This window comes from Eubalaena glacialis, chromosome 4 (genome assembly GCF_028564815.1).
Source record: "Eubalaena glacialis isolate mEubGla1 chromosome 4, mEubGla1.1.hap2.+ XY, whole genome shotgun sequence".
NCBI classification, from domain to species: domain Eukaryota; kingdom Metazoa; phylum Chordata; class Mammalia; order Artiodactyla; family Balaenidae; genus Eubalaena; species Eubalaena glacialis.
The window spans coordinates 175511880-175532208 of record NC_083719.1 but is presented as its reverse complement, the minus strand read 5'-3'; the positions used below and the strand labels follow the sequence as shown (position 1 = coordinate 175532208).

The 20329-nt window shown below is 46.2% G+C and overlaps 1 protein-coding gene across 12 annotated transcripts in view; it reads right to left on the bottom strand.

Moving 5' to 3' along the window:
* The window catches only part of EPS15L1 (epidermal growth factor receptor pathway substrate 15 like 1), a 100847-nt gene that overhangs the window by 54505 nt on the left and 26013 nt on the right, over nucleotides 1-20329 (bottom strand). For all 12 annotated transcript variants that reach the window (XM_061190292.1, XM_061190293.1, XM_061190300.1 and 9 more), the window contains 4 exons: nucleotides 12748-12873; nucleotides 9260-9319; nucleotides 5063-5296; nucleotides 797-954 (listed from right to left, as the gene is read on the bottom strand). In XM_061190292.1, coding sequence (XP_061046275.1) covers nucleotides 797-954; nucleotides 5063-5296; nucleotides 9260-9319; nucleotides 12748-12873 — 578 coding nt within the window. The remainder of the gene's footprint in view (nucleotides 1-796; nucleotides 955-5062; nucleotides 5297-9259; nucleotides 9320-12747; nucleotides 12874-20329) is intronic.

The following is a 20329-nucleotide window of genomic DNA, read 5'->3' as shown; positions in this document are numbered from 1 at the left end:
GGCTTGTTATCTCCACTTTGGATATGCTCCCACACCCGGCCACCTGCAAACAAACCCAGACTGTCCTTTCACTGTCCCAGTGGTTATTCTAGGGCTCTACAGTGAATTTCACAGCTCTCTTTGGAGGGGTTCACCCCTCCAGAATTACACGGAAATTCTCTTCTTAAAACTCCCAAGCGAAGCCCTCTAAAGTGGGAGCTTTCTCCCCTGAGAAAGCTAGGAAGCGACTTTCACCACTGGCTAGTTACAAAAGGAGCCATCCCGGTGCCATGAAGATCGCTCCGCCGGCCCTGGAGGAAAGTGGGGGTGAAGACGGCTCCTCGACCAACCCTGAGGTGCAGACCAATCTCACCCTCTCCCACCAGCCGTGTCACTGACCTTCACGGGGCAGGGCCTCTAGGAGAGATGGCCACAGCCCTGATGCCCAGGGTGGCCCTGCCGGAGCCTCTGGGGCCCTTATTGCACCCTCCCACCAGAGGGGGGCAGGGCCAAGCACCTGCACCCTCACTGGCTGGGCTGAAGGCCGCATAACCACTAGCAAGAACTTGCCCCAGGGCTCTCTGGAGGGACAAAACAGGAGACCTTGCTGCTGAAGGAGGGTGAACTGACATGCACGGAATGCAGGGTACAGGTCTGCACACTCAGCCCTGACTACGGCTCCCTCCTGACCTGCTCACCCGCTCCGGCCCTTCACACAGCACAGGTCTCACTCAACGTGTGAGCCACCCACAGCCGTTACTTTCACACAGCGAGAACCCCTGTACTTCGGAAGAGACGTCCATCTATCTGCTCTTACCATATGTGTGCTAGAAGGTTCTGGGTGAGGCCCGAGTGCATGAAGATCTCCTTCACCTCCTGGCCGCTCACATAGCCATCCAGGTCCAGGTCGGTCTTCAGGAATATCTCATCAAATCGCATCTTGTCCGCCACTGGCACCACCCAGTTTACTGTTGGCTGAAAGGGTTTTTCAGAACTTAATCCTCAAGCTTTTTATCACCTGCGAATACACACTATTAAAGTGTTTTCATGCTCATTTTAGCAGAAAACCCTCCACAAGCCGAGAGGGCAGACAGGATCCCTGTTCTGTAAGAGGGGAAACTGAGGCTCAGAGAGGTTAATGCTGACTCGGTCAGTCTCACCCAGTGGCCAGTCTGCGCCTCTTTCTACCCCATCACAGTGCCCTGAAATCTTTGTACTGAGAGGGATGTAAAGACCCAGCAGGCCCTTCTACCAACAGCCCTTCCATCCCCGCTGCCTGAGACACGAAGGAAAGCCTTCCACGATGGAAAGTGATCCCCTTCCAGGAGGGGGCTTCAAGTGTACCAGAGAGGACCTTCCTGACCACTCATTTTGGAAGGACTGTCTCCCGAGAACCGGCCCAGCACCGATGCCAGTCTTCCTGGCCTTCTGTCCTCCACCTGCAGACCTTCTTTGCAGCGGCAGGGGCATTCTCAATGCCCACAGTTCCAGGATTCTGTACTCCATCCTTCTTTGACCCTGACCCCACTCCCTGCGACACAGCAGACCCCCTGTGAGGTGTCAGTACACACAAGGCACTGACAGGCAGTGAGTGAGGCTGATGTGAAAACTGCACCTGCATGACAGGCGGGCACTCAGGGCCCTGTGGTGCTGGTGGGGGAGCCCGGGCCTCTGAGGAGCACGCCCACCACCTGTGAGCGCCCCACATTCACGAGGACCCTGCTGTGGCAGACGAAGCTGAGAGCCCAGCGAGCTGCTGTGATTTCAGTGCACTGGGGCTCGGCCACCTCGTGCACCTGTGACCTCTTACACCACCTGCTCCAGTTCTACTTAAGAAAAGCAAATGCCAGGGTCCGCCAGGGCCAGAGCACCTCCAACTCAGAGGCATCCAGGCCCCTTGGGCACTTGGTGGCAGGCCTCTTCAATTGCTTATTCTGGGTGTGTCACCTCTGACCTTTGGGGCTCCCATCACAGCACGTTTCACAGCGTCTCTGCCCCTTTTTGTAGAGATGTTTCCTTTCATCTGCTTTTCTGACCAGGTCTCTCTTATCATCTATATCAGTGGGATCCTGATGTGAGCACCAGGAATCCAGAAAGCAATTTTGGGAAGAAAGGGACAACACATTACCCAGGGTTTGGGGTAGGGAGTAGAATGATTTAGGACAGCAAGGATTTATCAAAAAAAAATTCATCAGAATTTACGGACCAGATTCAAAATGCAAAGGCTCAGGCAGAGAGAACTGAGACAGCGTTTTACCTGCTGCATTACAAGAATTTTCTAAGCCACCTCAGGTCTGTCATTAAACAGTTCAGAGGAGACGTAAAGATGCACATAAAGGAGCTTTAATGAAGAGGCTTGCTGTCTTTAAGTCAAGAGCCTGGAACGAGCTCATACGCTGACACTGAGATGCCCACAGAAGAAGGAGCAATGGGCAGACAAGCTGAGCTGAGGCGGGATTGGTTTCTGGGTCCCATGGGCCCCAACAGATCATGCCTCTGGGATGATGAGGGTCCAGACATTCATTGCGCAAACACAATGAACTTGCTGCCTCATTTCTGGGGGTCTCAGGGTATGTCAGCAGCAAGAATCCGATGCCTACTTGGCTAAAAATACAACACTGGACAACCTCCCCCTTGGAGCTGGGTCTCCTGGAAAGGGCTAGGTTTAAGGTCAGCTTAGCAGCTGCAGGCCTCCAGTCAATGGGAACAGACCTGGTGGCTGGAAGGGGCTTCCCCTCACATATGGCCATGAGAGCTGGACTGGGTGGCCCTCTGGGGGCCCCAGGTAGGGTGCTGCTGCCCTGGGGATGAGGAAAGTGGGGGAGGGGAAAGCATGGAACTTGTGGGTCCACAGAAATGCCCGTTCTCATGTCTGCGATTCCACCAGCTGCCCCTCTTCCTAGGGAAGGGGACACGGACACCCCCACCTGTGACCCCCAATAGCAGCCACTAGTACAACTGGTCTAGTCAGGGGGGTCAGCAGCATGCTCCTGGGATCTGGGGAGAGCTGCCAGATCACCAGTGGGTGGTATTATGAGGCTGGCTGGCCTGCACCCAACAACAACTTCAGCCCCGCCTGCTTCCTTGTCGGCAAAACATACCCCATCTAGCCTAACCTACGGTACTTAAGAGCTTTCGGCAAGAATTCTGCAGACTCAAGGTGTTGGGTCTTGAAAAACAGCAGCTCATGTAGGTCTAAGTAGCTGGCCTCAGCCCCGCTTCTCCGACTCCATCTCACCATCCCCTGGCTCACCCTGCCTCAGCCTTTTTCCTGTTTCAAGGACACACAGAGCATTTCCACTTCAGAGCCTTGCCATGCACTAGTCCTCAGATGGCTTCTTATCATTCAGGTGTTAGCTCAGATGTCACCGCAGCAGCGGTAGCCTGCCAGCTGGCCCCACCTGCGGGAGCACGCCCCCCTCCTCACCCCGACACTTCCAGGCCAGGCTCTGCTCTGCTTTCTCACGACTGGTGGACCTTCCTCAGTTTACCGATTTGCTTATCGTCTGTCTCCCCACAGAGGGCAGGGGCCCATCGCACAGTCACTGCAGCACCCCCAGGAAGTGCTGGGCACGGCAGGTGAGCTGGTAAAGGTGCCCAGGCTGGGCCATCTGGGGCTGGGCTCCTTCACAGAGAGCCGCATACAACTCACCAACCGGAGGCCACGCCTCTCCAACTGGCCGGAGCGGTGAGGGGAGTTGTGTTAGCCCCTATGACCAAGGCTCATCGACCCTCTCTGATCTCTTTTTTTTACTCTAGGATATGATAGGCTCCTTGAAAACGAGGCTTGCAAGTCGAATATTTAACTTTAAAATTATGTCACTATCAAGAGAAATCACTGTCTCATTATCCCTTTCTCGTTTTCATTTTTATCATATTCCAAACTTGCATGGGGTGCTGGCTGGCCTTCTTGTCACAACTCATTGCTTTGCCTTTGAAACCACAAATGAGGCAGAAAGCAAAGCATGATTCCAGATGTAACTCACGTCCTTGCACATTTTAGACAATCTCCAAGGTGCCCTTTAATAAAGAGCCCATTATGATGTTGCTTTTGCCAGAACAAGAAACGTCTTTTTTGACATATAAGATACTGCCACATGGAGAGCTGGGGCCCCCTCCTGTCTTCCTAACACGAGATGGATACCTCCCTTAACTACCTGATTACTCAACATATTTTTAATGAGCATCAGAGTACCAGAGATCCTTCTAGATGCTGAGATTATAACCAAGAACTCTGCTCTCATGAAGCTAATGGCGGGGGGTTGGGGGGGGAACTGGACAGATGATACATAATTAACCGCATAACAGGCCAGCTGTGGGAAATCTAGAAGAGAGCAGGTACAGGGTGGCTGGTCCGGGGTGTGGTCATACCAGGCTCCCCAGATGAGGTGCCCCGTGAGCAGAGACCTCACGACGCCAGGTGCCTCAGTATGCAATCTGGGGACGCACCCTCCCAGCAGAGGGTCTGCCTGAGGCAGGAGGGGCAGAGGGGTGAGTAGTGCTGGGTGTGCTTGGGGAAAGGTGGTATTTATTTGTAAGTGAATGAGAAACTTAATTCTGAATCCCTGTTGCTATGGTCTGAATGCTTGTGTCCCCCCCTCCCCTCAGTGCATATGCTGGAAGTCCTAAGCCCCATTGTGATGGTATTAGGAAGTGGGGCCTTTGGGAGGTGATTAGGTCGTGAGGACAGAGCCCTCACGAATGGGATTAGTGCCCTTATAAAAGGGACCCCAGAGAGCTTCCATGGCCCTTCCGCCATTTGAGGACCCAGCAAGAGGACGGCAACCTGTGAACCAGGAATTGCCCCACCAAACACCGAATCTGTCGGCACCTCGATCTTGGACTTCCAGCTTCCAGAACTGTGAGAAATAAATATCCGTTGTTTAGAAGCCACCCAGTCTATGGCATTGTTACAGCAGCCAGAGAGAACTAAAACACCTACTGTAAAGATTGAATTTAATCACAGACTTTACCCTTCTTGGGTCACGAACTACTTGCTGCTGAGAAACATCTTGCTGGGACTCTACACAGCAGTGCAAACAGCTGCTTGGAGACGTGGCCACGCATGCAGAGGGCACCGTACCTGTGTTTGCTTGATACTGTGCTTGGGAGACAGGCTTCCAGTGCTGTTCAGGCTGCTGACGCTGCCGTGGGAAGGCGTGGAGCGGAGGCTGTCTTTCGGTGGGGGGCTGGCAGGCAGGACGGGCACAGCTCCCGGGAACACCGTCTTCTTCCTCTTGGACGGTGGGATGAGGGATGGGGGCAGGGCGGAGGGCACAGGCTCCTTCTCGAGGGCTCGGTACACCAAGTGCATGGCCTGTGAGCACAAAAGAGAACGGCGTTCAGGTGGCGAGGCCCGGGGCCGGGGTGGGCAGAGGGCAGCTCTTTCAGGGGCTGCAGTGATGTGATGAAGACTGCTCTTTTTGAGGTTGCTTCCAAATAGAACACAGTAAAAATAAACCTTTCTGATGAGCTACACCGCCAATGCATAATTTTCTAAGACGTATGTTTAATCATGCGAGACTGAAATGAGTACAAAAGGAATCCAATCATGCCAGACTCCACACATGTCCCTTCGCCACACAGCAAGGCCACTGTCTCCAGGGCTGACGACTTTCAAAGTACTGGAACGTGGAAGTCTACAGACTCACCATGATAGTACACCTTAAACCTATACAGTGCTGTCTGTCAATTACATCTCAAGAAAACTGGAAGGGGAAAAAAAGACACACCATGAGAGCTGCATGTACTTCAAGATATTCAGGAGACAGAAAACTACCCAAAAGGGTGTGTGTGCTGAGGATGGACAGGTGGCTCTCCTGCTCGAGGTAGGCAGGGGAAAATAAACTTTGTCTAAAACAAGGATTGAAAAGTCTGTTTTAAAAAGTAACAAAACAAAACCAAAATTATAACCGCCCCCCCACTTCAAACTAGTCTTTAAGTTGCTACCAACAGATCATTAACACAGGTAAAAATTTACAGTCACTTAAAAGCTGTACTAAATGCCAAACTCAGCTAGTGATGGAAAGAAACACAAAATGACACAACTCTAGGACCCACGTATAAAAGAACATAAATCTTGGCTGAAATGATGAGAAATGATAAAAACAAAACAAAAGCAGAAATTCAGGGCTCATGAGGCTGTGAGGAGAGAGGCGTGTTCCTGGGTTCACTCCAGGCCAATCACCCCATTCCTGGGGACCACACCAAAGGCAGTTCAATGATACTAACTAACACCTGAAGTCAAGTGTCGTCAAAAGAAATCTAAAAACAAATAATGAGGGGCTTGGGGGAGCGGGGATGGGGAGTTAGTGTTTCATGGGGATGGAGGTTTAGTTTTGCAAGGTAAAAAGAGTTCTGGGGATGGATGGTGGTGATGGTTGCACAACCATGTGAATGTATTAATACCACTGAACCGTACACTTAAAAATGGTTATGATGGGACTTCCCCGGTGGTCCAGTGGTTAAGACTCCATGCTCCCAATGCAGGGGGCCGGGGTTCAATCCCTGGTCAGGGAATTAGATTCCACATGCCGCAACTAAAAGGATCCCACATGACACAACGAAGATCCCACACGCGGCAATGAAGATCCCACGTGCCACAACTAAGAACCGGTGCAGCCAAATAAATAAATAAATATTTTTAAAACTAACTAACTAAAAATGGTTATGATGGTAAATTTTGTTATGCGTATTTTACCACAATAAAAAAAATAATAATGGACAGCTAGTGAAAAGAACAGGATGATGGAGAAACATGGAAAATGCTCAAAGTAAGAAAGGCAAAACAGAGTCGATGTGTGGGGGAAAAAAACACAACTGAGTACTATGGGGTGTAAGGGATTATGAGTGGAATTGTAAGAAGAATTTATAATTTCCTTGGCAAATGGTTTAAATTTAACCTAGAAGTTTAAAATCTCAAAGGCTTTATACCATAGTATAGTAAGATAATAATAAGCTTTCATTCATTTGTATGTTGTAAAATCACATTTTAAAGACATTTAAAATTCCTAAGACAGAAGATGTATCTTAGGGATATTGATATAGTTCATCGTTTTCTATTACTTAGGAATTCCCAGCTTTTTTTTGTTTGTTTGTTTGAACTTAATTACTATTTATTAGAGCATTGTCCTTAACTACAAGGGGCTACTTTATTCTACTTTGAGATTTAACGGAATGAGATGAGTGAATAAATCTCATGAGCGGGAGAGAAAGATCAAAGATGTGAGTAAGGAGAAGGGAAGGGAGAAAGAAAAAGAGGGACAGAATGACATGGGCCCAGGGTGGGGAGGCAAGAGCCAGGCAAAGTCAGCGCAGCAGGCAGCTGGGAGAGGTGAATGGCGAGCTACAGGGGTGTGGAGGGAGGGCAGCTGAATGGGAAGGCAGCCCATAGGACACAAGAGCCCCAATCCTCACATAGATCTAGCACTGCTGCTAAAAGGAGAAGAGGGTGGGAGCGTCAGGGCTCTGGCATGAACAGAAGCAGACGTGGAAGTAGATGGCAGGCTGCCAGGGCACCTGGTGGGGCATGCCTACACATACACCTACTTCCCAGCTCTGTCTGCTGAGAAGGCCTGGAAGCAGTGGCATCCCAGGGGCACTGAGCACCCCAGTGCCCAGATCCTGGTTTCTAATACCATTCTCCACTATAAGGAACTGGAGGTCCCTGGAAAAATGGCTGATGACGGAGCTGAGAGAGGGGATGTACAGGAAGAGCCAGGAAAATCCTATCATGCCAAAAGTAAGCAAGTGCTCAAGAATAATATGATGTGACCAAATGATAAAGGAGTCAGCTGGGAGGAACTCCCACTGGGCAAAATAAATCATGCCAATAAAGGATTATAAACCATGGAACAGAGAACAGAGGACACATGTGTAAGTCCACTCTGATATGAACAAGTTCCTTACAGTAGAAGGCCAGCTAGAAAATGTGCAAGGAATGACAGAATTAGAAAATCATCATCTGGCAACTACCAGAAACCTGACTGATTCAGGTGAGACTCCCAGGAGGATGCAAGAACTAGCGGGTGGGAGTGGTAGGGGTAACAGGGTATTCAGTCTCCACGTGTCTCTCGTGAAAGATTGAGCACAAAGGAAAAGAGAGAATCCTGAAGCCTCCACCCCAACCTTGATCAAGGTCGGGTCAAGGTTGACATCAAGGTAGTAAGACATGTAATAAGACATCACATGTCCTATCGATGTCATGTGCCCTGGGGAGAACAAGCATCACCTCGGTGGGGACCTGCCACACAAAAGTGCATGGCCTGGATCATCATCAGGAAACAGCAGACAACCCCGCACCGAGGGAGACACTACAAACCACTGGCCTTAAACATGCCCACATGGGGCTTCCCTGGTGGCGCAGTGGTTGAGAATCTGCCTGCCAATGCAGGGGACACGGGTTCGAGCCCTGGTCTGGGAAGATCCCACATGCCGCGGAGCAACTAGGACCGTGAGCCACAATTACTGAGCCTGCGCGTCTGGAGCCTGTGCTCCGCAACAAGAGAGGCCGCGATAGTGAGAGGCCCGCGCACCGCGATGAAGAGTGGCCCCTGCTTGCTGCAACTAGAGAAAGCCCTCGCACAGAAACGAAGACCCAACACAGGCATAAATAAATAAGTAAATAAATAAACCCAAAGTTAAAAAAAAAAAAAAAAATGCACACATGGCCATGAGACACAAAGACAGATGCAGGAGCTGCTCTAGATTATAAGAACATGAGCCTGTAGTCTTTCACTATGAAGGACATTTTGGGAACAATTGGCAAAATGTGAATACTATCCTTAGATTAGATAATAGATTAATATAATAATAGATATAGTAATATATAACATATATGATATAACCTATCATAATAGATACTGTAATAAATTAGACAATGTCAATTTCCTGATTTTGAATTGGACAGCAGTTACGTAAGAGAATTCTCTGGTTTGGGGATATAGACACTGAAGTATTTCAGGATGAAAAGGCCCATGTCTGAAACTTACTTCAAAATGGTTCAAAGGAAAAATTAATTGTGTATACATATCCATGTATAGATTCATATGCAAATGAGAGAGAAGGAGAGAGGGAAGGGGAGAGAAAGAGAAGGATAAAACAATGTAGTAAAACAGCCAACACTGGGGAATCGGAGTGAAGATTCAAAAGAATTCTCTGTCAAATTACACCCAAATTATGTCAAAATAAACATTTAAAATATTAAACAAGAAACCCCCACATGAGCTGCACATTTCCTTCCTCAGCAGAGTGGGAAAAGAGAGTCACAGCAGGGGCCTACCACAGCAAACTCATCTCTGTCCAGGTGCCCGTCCTTGTCGATGTCACTGAGGTCCCAGACCTGCAAGGGAAGAGAGCAGCAAGGCTTAGCGGGGGGCGGTACCGAGGGTTACTGCTGGGAGGAAGGGCCTGTGTGGCAGCACGCATGCCCACCAGAACTCAGATTTTGACTGCACACCAGGGTTAAGACAAGGCAATCAAAATGCATTTAAGAACCAGTCTGTAGGTTCTCTGAAAAACCATCATCCAATGAAGTACTGTCAACTCCAAGATCCTTTCCACCATATTAACATTCACTTTCTCTAACAAATGATCATGATTATAATCACGTCCACCCTGATTTTTAGATTCTTTGGTTTTGGTGCAGGTGTTGCTCTGAACACAAGCCCACCTTCCCGCCCCCACTGACTGACACACACACACACAGACACACACACATCTAGCCCCTGCCCCCATTCACGGCAGGGCCACGGGAATGCATTTGAGTAGGTCTGTGGGATCTTGTCTCCTCTCCCCTATCAGTGGATGGTGAGAAAGATGCCACAAAATATGCCAGGCCGACCTAGCATCCTGAAAGACAAGGCAGGCATGGATCAAAGGCTGTGTGCTGGGTTTTCTAAAGTACAACCAAGGCACTAGCTTCCTGACCCAAGTCAGCCCTCCAGGACCAGCAGCCTGTCTGACTTGGACAGTGCTGCACCTGGCACCAGTGCCCAGAGCCAGGCAGAAGCCCAGGGTCCATCCGTGATGCTACATATGCTGGTACCCGCCTCCCAATCAATCACTAGGATCTTTAGCCCAGGGATGTTTCTCACATGTGGGCCCTCCTCTTCACCCCCTGCTGCTGTGTCCTTGGCTTGGGCCTCTCCAACACTCCACAGAGGCCAGAGCTTCCAGCTGGCCTCCCTGCCTCTAGTCCTGTACCCAGGGTAACCTAGGACCTGCTCTAGAATGCACTCTCACCCCGCCTCACCCTGCTGACGGCATCCAGCCCCTGTGCACATGGAGACCACTGTGCCCTTAGCTGGTCCCTCAACCCCAGCCCAGTCTCCTGGGACTCCACCTTGATCTCCAGGGACTTCTAACTGTTCACAGTCCCCTCAAGCATATGGATGCCCTTTTAAAGGTGTCTGGCACTGGGCTGAGTGTTTTATGTCTTTGGTCTCAATTTAAGAAGCAGAAGCTCAGAAGAGTAATGTTCCCAAAAATACGGCACATACAGGCCTTCCTGACTCCACAGTCCTCCCCTGCCGCAGCACCACTGATATTCGGGGCCAGATCATCTCTGTGGTGGGACATCCTGTGCATTATAGGATACTGAGAAGCAACCATGGCCTCAACCTACCTGGTATCAGTAACACCCAACCCAGGTGGGACAACCAAAAACGTCTCCAGATACTGCTCAACATTCCCCGGGGATAGAACTGCCTGGTGAGAATATCAGCCGTACTCAGCGTGCCAGGCTGCCTCTGCTCATGCTGTCTTGTGCCCAGCCTTCTCAACCTGTCATCTGCCACCTGTTCCTTCCCTCTAAAGGCTATAACCCAGGGGCACCTACTCTAGGCAGCCTTCCCTGCCTGTCCTGTACCCCTCTGCTCAAGCGGGTCAGGAACCTCCCCCTCTACCACTGTCCCCAGCAAGCAAAACCGTGGTTATCAGGGAGGCAATGGTTGGGGGGGTTGGGGGGGAGCACCAGGGAAGAGCGCAGGCTCTGGGGACAACCAGAACCTCATTCCCTTCTCCATGCAACCCTGAGCGACTAACCAGCGACTCTGAAGGACTCCCATTTCCTCACATGGAAAACGGAAGTGACACCATCCATAACAAAGTAATTGCAAGTACTTGGTGACTTCATTCCTGCAAAGCGCTAGAATAGGATCTAGCACATACTAAGCCCTCAATAAATATTAAGATCTTAACTATTACTTACTTATTTGATATCCTGGACTGTATTTAATTTCATCCCCATCTTCCCAGTGCTCAGTACAAAGCTGGCCCAGAGCAGACTCCGAAAAATGCTTCTGAATGATTAAATGGATGCATAACGCGTGCATGCAGGGATGCACAGGTGAATGAGTGTGTGCACAGACGCAAGGATGGATGCCTGAGTGCACTGATGCATACGTGCACAGATGGATGGGTGCATGGACATGGATGCATGCACGGGTGTGGATGCATGCATGCATGGATGGGTGCGTGGACATGGATGCATGCATGCATGGAGGGGTGCACGTGTGGGTTGATGCTTGGAGGGAGGGAGAGAAGGAGAGAGGAGTAGATGAGAAGTGAACCCTGTGGACAAGACCTGGAGCCAAGGTAGAAGACCTGCAGAACCCACCCTTCCTAGCCGTAGCTCCCTTTCTAATAAAGCACACTCCACCTCTGTTGATCTTTGTCTTGTTCAGGATTTGGCTCTACAACACTATTACACCCAACTGTCAGGTATTTTGAAGCACTGTCATACTGTGCAGGAGCAGATCACCCCATCCTGCCTCATAAAGACCACTGGTGATCAGCGTGGGTCCCCATCAGAGGCCTCCGTCTACACCACACCACAGCCAAAAAGAAGACAAAGGGATCTGTGAGATCCCCTTTCGTAGTGGCCTCATTTCAAAACAAAGTCCTATCTGGGTCCTATCAAATGGGCCAGTATCTGTGCAAAAGTGATATTCAAACAGGAAAATTATTAGGTGAATCCAAGTGGGTAGGAATTTGCACCTTTCCCCATGGTTCTACCAAATGTCATGAGCCAGACCCACAGGCGTGGCCTGAGGCAGCAGGGACCATGCTCCACCCTCCTGCTCTAGGTCTGCACCTGCCACATCAGCACTCCATCCAGAGAGATGACAACATCCATCCCCTCTCGACCCAGAGCGGGAAACTCAGCACAGAGACAGCCATGCAGAACTGGGCTTTGTGCACAGAGCAAACATGAGGGGCCAAAACGCAAACCTCATTAGAAGGAAAACAATCTGGTTTAGAAACCTGTATCTAAAAAACTTGTATTTAATAGGAACAAAACTGAGGCTTTTTTTTTTTTTAATAAAAAGGGGGGAAATGCATAAAATTTTATCTAAACTTGCAGCAGAATTGAAAGTACCTTTACTTTAGGTTCATAGGCAGGAAAAAAAAAATTAAAAATAGAAAAGAAATAAAGAAATACAGACATATATGCCCATACTCCTCCCCTAGAAGCACAACGCAGAGGGGGAAATCACAGTCTGGGTTTGAGTCCCAGCTCTGCCTGCCCCGAGCCCTGGGTAGTGAGTGCACTTCTCAGGCTGCTCCCCACGTGTGCTGGGGAGCCTCTGTGAGCTGCACCCTGTGAGGCCCCAAGCCAGCCCAACTGCAGCAACTGCTCCACCCATGTCGGCTCTTATGAGACCCGACATTGCACAGCCGTGCAACGAGGCCTCGAAGTGTCCGTGGGTGGTGAGCACGGGGCTGACTGGATTCAGCAGCAGTGCCCGGTGTGAGAGAACCACTTACCCTGCCCAGGACATCAAGAGGCAGCTTTGAGTTCATGAGGACTGGCTTGACTTTGTCTCCAGAAAGCAAACCACTGATGGGTAAGAGGCTTTCAAAAATTCCATCAAATTTTGCCTTTTCTTCTACCTAGTTGGAAAGAAACAGCCTGAGTGAGTGAAAAAGTGTGAGAGTCCAAAATGAGCCCTGGCCTGAAGCTGATTGAAAATGGGCTAGGACACAGCGCTGGGCTCACCTAAAAGCACAGGACTGTCCTACTGCACTTCCAGAGTGAACTCTACCCAGAAGGATACAGCCCTCTGGTGACTATGGATCTGGTGGCCAAGGTCAACAGGGGAGGGAGGAGCTGGGCTTCACTCTCTGCCACAGGGGATGCCTGGGAGACCAAGGTCATTCCTACCTACCTCCTAGGAGCTCACTAGGATGAGAAAGATGAAAGAACGAAGAACTAAATCTGGATATCAATCCGTAGAACTTAAACAACTAAAGAACCAAATATAAAAATAAACCAAAGATGTAAGCAACTAATTATCAAAATCAACTTTAAGCATAAGAAGTCCTCTGTGTCTAACAATAAAAAATAAATAAATAATAAAGCTCCTCAGGAACACAGTGAAGGGCTGGGCAGGGTTTGCAATGCAGAATAGCAGCCTCTACCATTCTGAAATACAAAATGCGGGCAGCATGTAAAGGGAGCTGTCAGTGAGGAGGGTCTGGGCAGGGGCCTCCAGTCTGCCCTCCTATGGAAATAAAGCCTGTGGCAAGGGGAAGTGAGGATATGGCAAACCTCTCACCACTCTGACCACAAGCTGGAGCCACTGGGAGCCCTAGGAAAATACTCTCGACAAGTGTCCATCAATGGAACAATGGATAAACAAAATGGTCCATCCATACAATGGAACATTATTCAGCCATTAAAAGGAATAAAACACTGATGCACGCTACAATATGGATGAACCTTAAAAACATTACGCAGAATGAAATAAGTCAGTTACAAAAAGACAAATGCTCTATGACTCCACTTACATGAGGTCCCTAAAGTACTCAGATTAAAAGACAGAAAGTAGAATGGTGGGTGCCAAGGGTTGGGGGAGGGGGAATGGAAAGTTAGTGTTTAATGGGGACAGAGATTTATTCTGCAAGATGAAAACGTTCTAGAGATGGACAGTGGTGATGGTTAACACAACAACGTGAATGTGTCTAACGCTACTGAACTATACACTTAAAAATGGTTAAGACGGAACTCTAGGACAACTTCAAGCATACTAACATTCACATCATAAGGGTCCCAGAAGGAGAAGAGAGAGAGAAAGGGACAGTGAGCTTATCTCAAGAAATAGCTGAAAATTTCCGTAACCTGGGGAAGAAAACAGATATCCAGGTCCAGGAAGCACAGAAAGTTCCAAATAAGATGAATCCAAAGAGGTCCACACGAAGGCATCATAATTAAAATGGCAAAAATTAAAGATAAAGAGAGAATCTTAAAAGCAACTAGTTACATACAAGCAAAGTCCCATAAAACTCTGCTGACTTTTCAGCAGAAATTTTACAGGCCAGAAGGAACAGGCACAATATATTCAAAGTGCTGAAAGAAAAAACTTACAACCGAGAATACTCTCTACCCAGCAAGATTATCATTCAGATTTGAAGGATAAATAAAGAGTTTTACAGACAAGCAAAAGGAAGAGTTCAGCACCACTAAACAAGCCTTATGAGAAATGCTAGAGATTTCTCTAAGTGGAAAAGAAAAGGCCACACAACTAGAAACAAGAAAATTATGAAAGGAAAAAAATCTCAGTGGTAAAGGCAAACATACAGTAAAGGTAGGGATCAACCACTTATAAAGCTAGTAGGAAGGTTAAAAGACCAGTAGTAAAATCATCTCCTATAATAAGTAGTTAAGAAAAACACAAAATAAGAAGATGCAAAATACGATGTCAAAAACAAAATGTGGCGAGGGGAAGTAAAAATGTACGATTGTTAGAATGCATTCAAACCTAAGAGAGCATCAACTTAAAATACTCACCTATGCATAGGTTGTTATACATGAACCTCATGGTAACCACAAACCAAAAACCTATAATATATCTACATAGACACAAAAGAGAAAACCATCCAAACATAACACTAAAGAAAGTCACCAAATCACAAGGGAAAAAGAGCAGAAGAAAAAAGGAACTCGGACTTCCCTGGTGGCGCAGTGGTTAAGAATCCACCTGCCAATGCAGGGGACATGGGTTTGAGCCCTGGTCCGGGAAAGATCCCACATGCCACGGAGCAACTAAGCCCGTGCGCCACAACTACTGAGCCTGCGCTCTAGAGCCCATGAGCCACAACTACTGAGCCCGCGTGCCACAACTACTGAAGCCCACGTGCCTAAAGCCCGTGCTCCGCAACAAAAGAAGCCACCACAATGAGAAGCCCGCGCACTACAACGAAGAGTAGCCCCCGCTCACCGCAACTAGAGAAAGCCCGCGTGCAGCAAGGAGGACCCAACACAGTCAAAAATAAATAAATAAATTTAATAAAAAAAAAAGGGAACACCACCAAGAATTAGAAAAGCATGCATTTAAAAAAAAGAAAAAAAGGAACAGCAACAATAAAACTACCAAAACATACTGAAAACAATGAACAAAATGGCAATAAGTACATACCTATCAATGACTACTTTAAATGTAAATGGACTAAATGCTCCAGTCAAAAAACATGGAGTGGCTGAATGGATAAAAAACGAGACCCATCTATATGCTGCCTTTAAGAGACTTCAGATCTAAAGACACACACAGACTGAAAGTGAGGGGTTGGAAAAAGATATTCCACGCAAATGGAAATGAAAAGAAAGCTGGGATAGCAATATTTACATCAGACAAAATAACTGTAAAAACAAGGACTGTAACAAAAGACAAAGAAGGGCATTACATAATGATAAAGGGGTCAGTCCAACAAGACGATATAACAATTGTAAACACAGATATGCACCCAACATAAAGCACCAAAATACCTAAAGCAAATATTAACATAAAGGGAAAAACTGACAGTAATACAATAATAATTGGGAATTTTAACACCCCACTTACATCAATAGATCATCTAAACAGAAAATCAATAAGGAAAGAATGGCCTTAAGTGATACATTAGATCAGATGAAATTAATAGATATATATAGAACATTCCATCCCAAAACAGCAAAATACACATTCAAGTGCACATCGGACATTCTCCAGGACAGATCACATGCTACAGCACAAAGGAAGTCTCAATAAATTTAAGACTGGAATCGTATCAGTCTTTCTGACCACAACAGTATGAGACTAGAAATCAACTACAGGAAAACAACTACAAAAAACACAAACACATGCATTCTAAACAATATGTTACTAAACAACCAATGGGTCACAGAAAAAATCAAAGAGAAAATCAAAAAATACCTGGAGACAAATGAAAATGGAAACAAAATGATCCAAATTTTGTGGTATACAATTATAAATCAACTATACTCCAATAAAATTTAAATATTTTTTAAAAAATCTATGGTATACAGCAAAAGCAGTTCAAAGAGGGAGTTTATAGTGCTACAAGCCTACCTAAGGAAACAAGAAAAATCTCAAACAATCTAACCTTACACCAAAAGATACTAGAAAAAGAAAAACAAACAAAACCCAAAGTCAGTAGAAGGAAGGAAATAATAAAGATCAAAGCAGTAATAAATGAAAAAGAGACCAAGAACACAATATAAAAGATCAATGAAAGTAAGAGCTGGTTCTTTGCAAAGATAAACAAAATTGATAAGCCTTTAGCCAGACTCATCAAGGAAAAAAAAAAAGGGCCTAAATAAATAAAATCAGAAATAAAACAGGAGAAATTATAACTGACACCACAGAAATACAAAGGATCATAGGGGATTACTATGAACAATTACATGCCAACAAATTGGAAAACTTAGAAGACATGGATAAATTGCTAGAAATGTATACTCTCCCAAGACTGAATTAGGAAGAAATAGAAAATGTGAACAGACTGATTACCAGTAATGAAACTGAATTAGTAATTTTAAAAACTCCCAACAAAGTCCAGGAACCAGAAAAATTCTACCAAACATTTAAAGAAGAGTTAACACCTATCCTTCTCAAACTACTGCAAAAAATTTAAGAGGCAGGAAAGCTTCCAAACTCATTCTACAAGGTCAGCATCACCCTGATACCAAAATCAGACAAAGAGAATTACAGGCCAATATCACTGATGAATATAGATGCAAAAATCCTCAACAAAATATGAGTAAACCAAATTCAACAATACATTAAAAGGATCATACACCATGATCAAGTGGAATTTATTCCAGGGATGCAAGGATGGTTCAATATCAATAGCACAACATTAACAAATTAAAGAATAAAAATCATATGATTGGGCTTCCCTGGTGGTGCAGTGGTTGAGAATCTGCCTGCTAATGCAGGGGACACGGGTTCGAGCCCTGGTCTGGGAAGATCCCACATGCCGCGGAGCAACTAGGCCCGTGAGCCACAACTACTGAGCCTGCGCGTCTGGAGCCTGTGCTCCGCAACAAGAGAGGCCACGATAGTGAGAGGCCCGCGTACCGCGATGAAGAGTGGCCCCCACTTGCCGCAACTAGAGAAAGCCCTCGCACAGAAACGAAGACCCAACATAGCCAAAAATAAAAATAAATAAATAAATAAATTTTTAAAAAAAATCATATGATCATCTCAATAGATGCAGTAAAAGCTTTTGACAAAATTCAACATCGATTTGAGATAAAAACTCTCCACAAAGTGGGTAGAGAGGGAACATAATTCAACATAATAATGGCCATATATGATAAGCCCACAGCAAACATTATACTCAATGGTGAAAGGCTGAAAGCATTTCCTCTAAGATCAGGAACAAGACAAGGATGCCCACTCTTGCTACTTTTCTTCAATATAGTATTGGAAGTCCGAGACGCAGCAATCAGACAAGAAATAAAAGGAATCCAAATTGGAAAGGAAGAAGTAAAACTGTCCCTGTTTGCAGATGACATGATACTATACATGGAAAATCCTCAAGACACCACCAAAAAAATACTAGAGCTCATCAACGAATTTGTTGCAGGATGCAAAATATACAGAATTCTGTTGCATTTCTGTACACTAACAATGAACTATCAGAAAGAGAAATTAAAGAAACAATCCCATTTACAGTCGCATCAAAAACTATAAAATATCTAAGAATAAATCTAACTAAGGAGGTAAAAGATCTATACTCAGAAAACTGTAAGACACTGATGAAAGAAACTGAAGACAACACAAACTGATGGAAAGATATATCGTGCTCATGGAATGGAAGAATTAATATTGTTAAAATGACCATACTACCCAAGGCAATCTACAGATTCAATGCAATCCCTATCAAAATACCAACGACATTTTTCAAAGAATGAGAACAAATGATTTTAAAATTTGTATTAAATACAAAGGACTCCAAATAGACAAAACCATCTCGAGAAAGAACAGAGCTGGAGGTATCAAGCTCCCTAACTGATGTTACAAAGCTACAGTAATCAAAACAGTATAGTACTGGCACAAAAAACAGACACAAAGATCAATGGAACAGAACAGAGAGCCCAGAAATAAACCTATGCACTTATGGTCAGTTAATCTAAGACAAAGGAGACAAGAATAGACAATGGAGAAATGACAATGTCCTCAGTAAGTGGTGCTGGGAAAATGGGACAGCTACATGTGAAAGAATGAAACTAGAACATTTTCTTACACCACATACAAAAATAAGTTCAAAATGGATTAAAGACCTAAATGTAAGACCAGAAACCAAAAAACTCCTAGAAGAAAACATAGGCAGAACACTCTTTGACATAAATCATAGCAATATTTTTTTTGGATCTGTCTCCTAAAGCAAAGGAAACAAAAGCAAAAATAAAGAAATGGGACCTAATTAAACTTAAAAGCTTTTGCACAGCAAAGAAAACCACCAACAAAATGAAAAGGCAGCCTACCGAATGGGAGAAGAGATTTACAAATGATTTATCTGATAAGGGGTTAATATCTAAAAATATACAAAGAATTCATTCAACTCAATATCAAAAAACAACCTGATTAAAAAATGGGCAGAGGATCTGAACAGACATGTTTCCAAGGAAGACATACAGGGCTTCCCTGGTGGTGCAGTGGTTAAGAATCCGCCTGCCAATGCAGGGGACACGGGTTCGATCCCTGGCCGGGAAGATCCCACATGCCACGGAGCAACTAAGCCCATGCGCCACAACTACTGAGGCTGCACTCTAGAGCCCGTGCTCTGCAACAAGTGAAGCCACGACAATGAGAAGCCCGCACACCGCAACGAAGAGTAGCCCCTGCTTGCCTCACCTAGAGAAAGCCCATGCGCAGCAACGAAGACCCAACACAGCCAAAAATAAAAACAAATAAATAAATAAAATTTTTAAAAAAGATAGTGAACTTTATATTATGTGTATTTTACAATTAAAGAAAAAACTGAAATCAGAGCACAAGCAGACACTGTGTACTCGAGTCACCATAAGCACTGAGAATCCCAACTCCCTGCGTCCGCCTGGAGTGTGGAATTCTCCCCGGATCTGTCAGACTCGCTGGCTCAGGCTTCAGGAAGCCCAGGAACTTCCACCACAGAAAAGAACGTTAACACTTGTCACCGTTTCTCTGAATGGACCGCGAAGCTCTCTGCCCCACCATGGTGCCATTCCTGCCCCAACTCCCCTCTTCAAGGCCTCACAGGCTCCTCAGCCGCCAGCTCTTCTCTTGAGGCCTCAACACAGCCCCTGCCAGAAAGGGGCTGAAACGGTTCAAGGAATAATAAGATCCCTTTGGCACCATTTTTCACAACAAAGCAGCTGCTTTTCAAAGTAGGCGCCGTGCAATCAGACTACAGAGAAAGAAATCCTTCGGCACTGCGGCAACATGCTTGATTGCTCACAAAGGCAACTTCCTGACCCCTCAGTCACCTGAGGCCTCTTCCTGCCCTGTCCCTGCACGGACCTCTCCCATCTAAACCCTTTCAAGGAGGGAACACACCAACCCCATAAAAAGGGACAAAAAAGCACTTGGGGCTGGGGGGTGGGTGAGGGGTGTCTATTTCATAGCAGGACTGCTATTAATGTCAGTATTTAAGCCAGATAAAAGTGAGGAAATGTGACAACCTGCTCACAGTGAGTGGGGAGGAGGTCTCATTACTGGGAGACTGTCTCCAAGCCATACACAAGTTGCCTTCAGGAGTCAATTCCACACTTATTAGGAGACACCATTCGTTTTTCTTTCTAGAAGCAGTAACACAGCTCTACAGCCACAACATCCTGTCTTAAAACGAACACATTAAGTGTTGAGAGAAGCTGTTCAAAAAGCAATAGGAGCAACAGAAAGGAAAGAATTATAACGCATAAACTGGCTGGAAATAAGGAAGAAGGCTACGAAGACATCCTGGAAGTCTTCACGCTTGAGAGTTCCCACAATTTCTCCTTCTATCCTGATTAACCAACCCAAGCAGCAAAACCATAGAAATACGAGATTTCAACTGTAAACATTTCAGAATCCAACATCTGAAA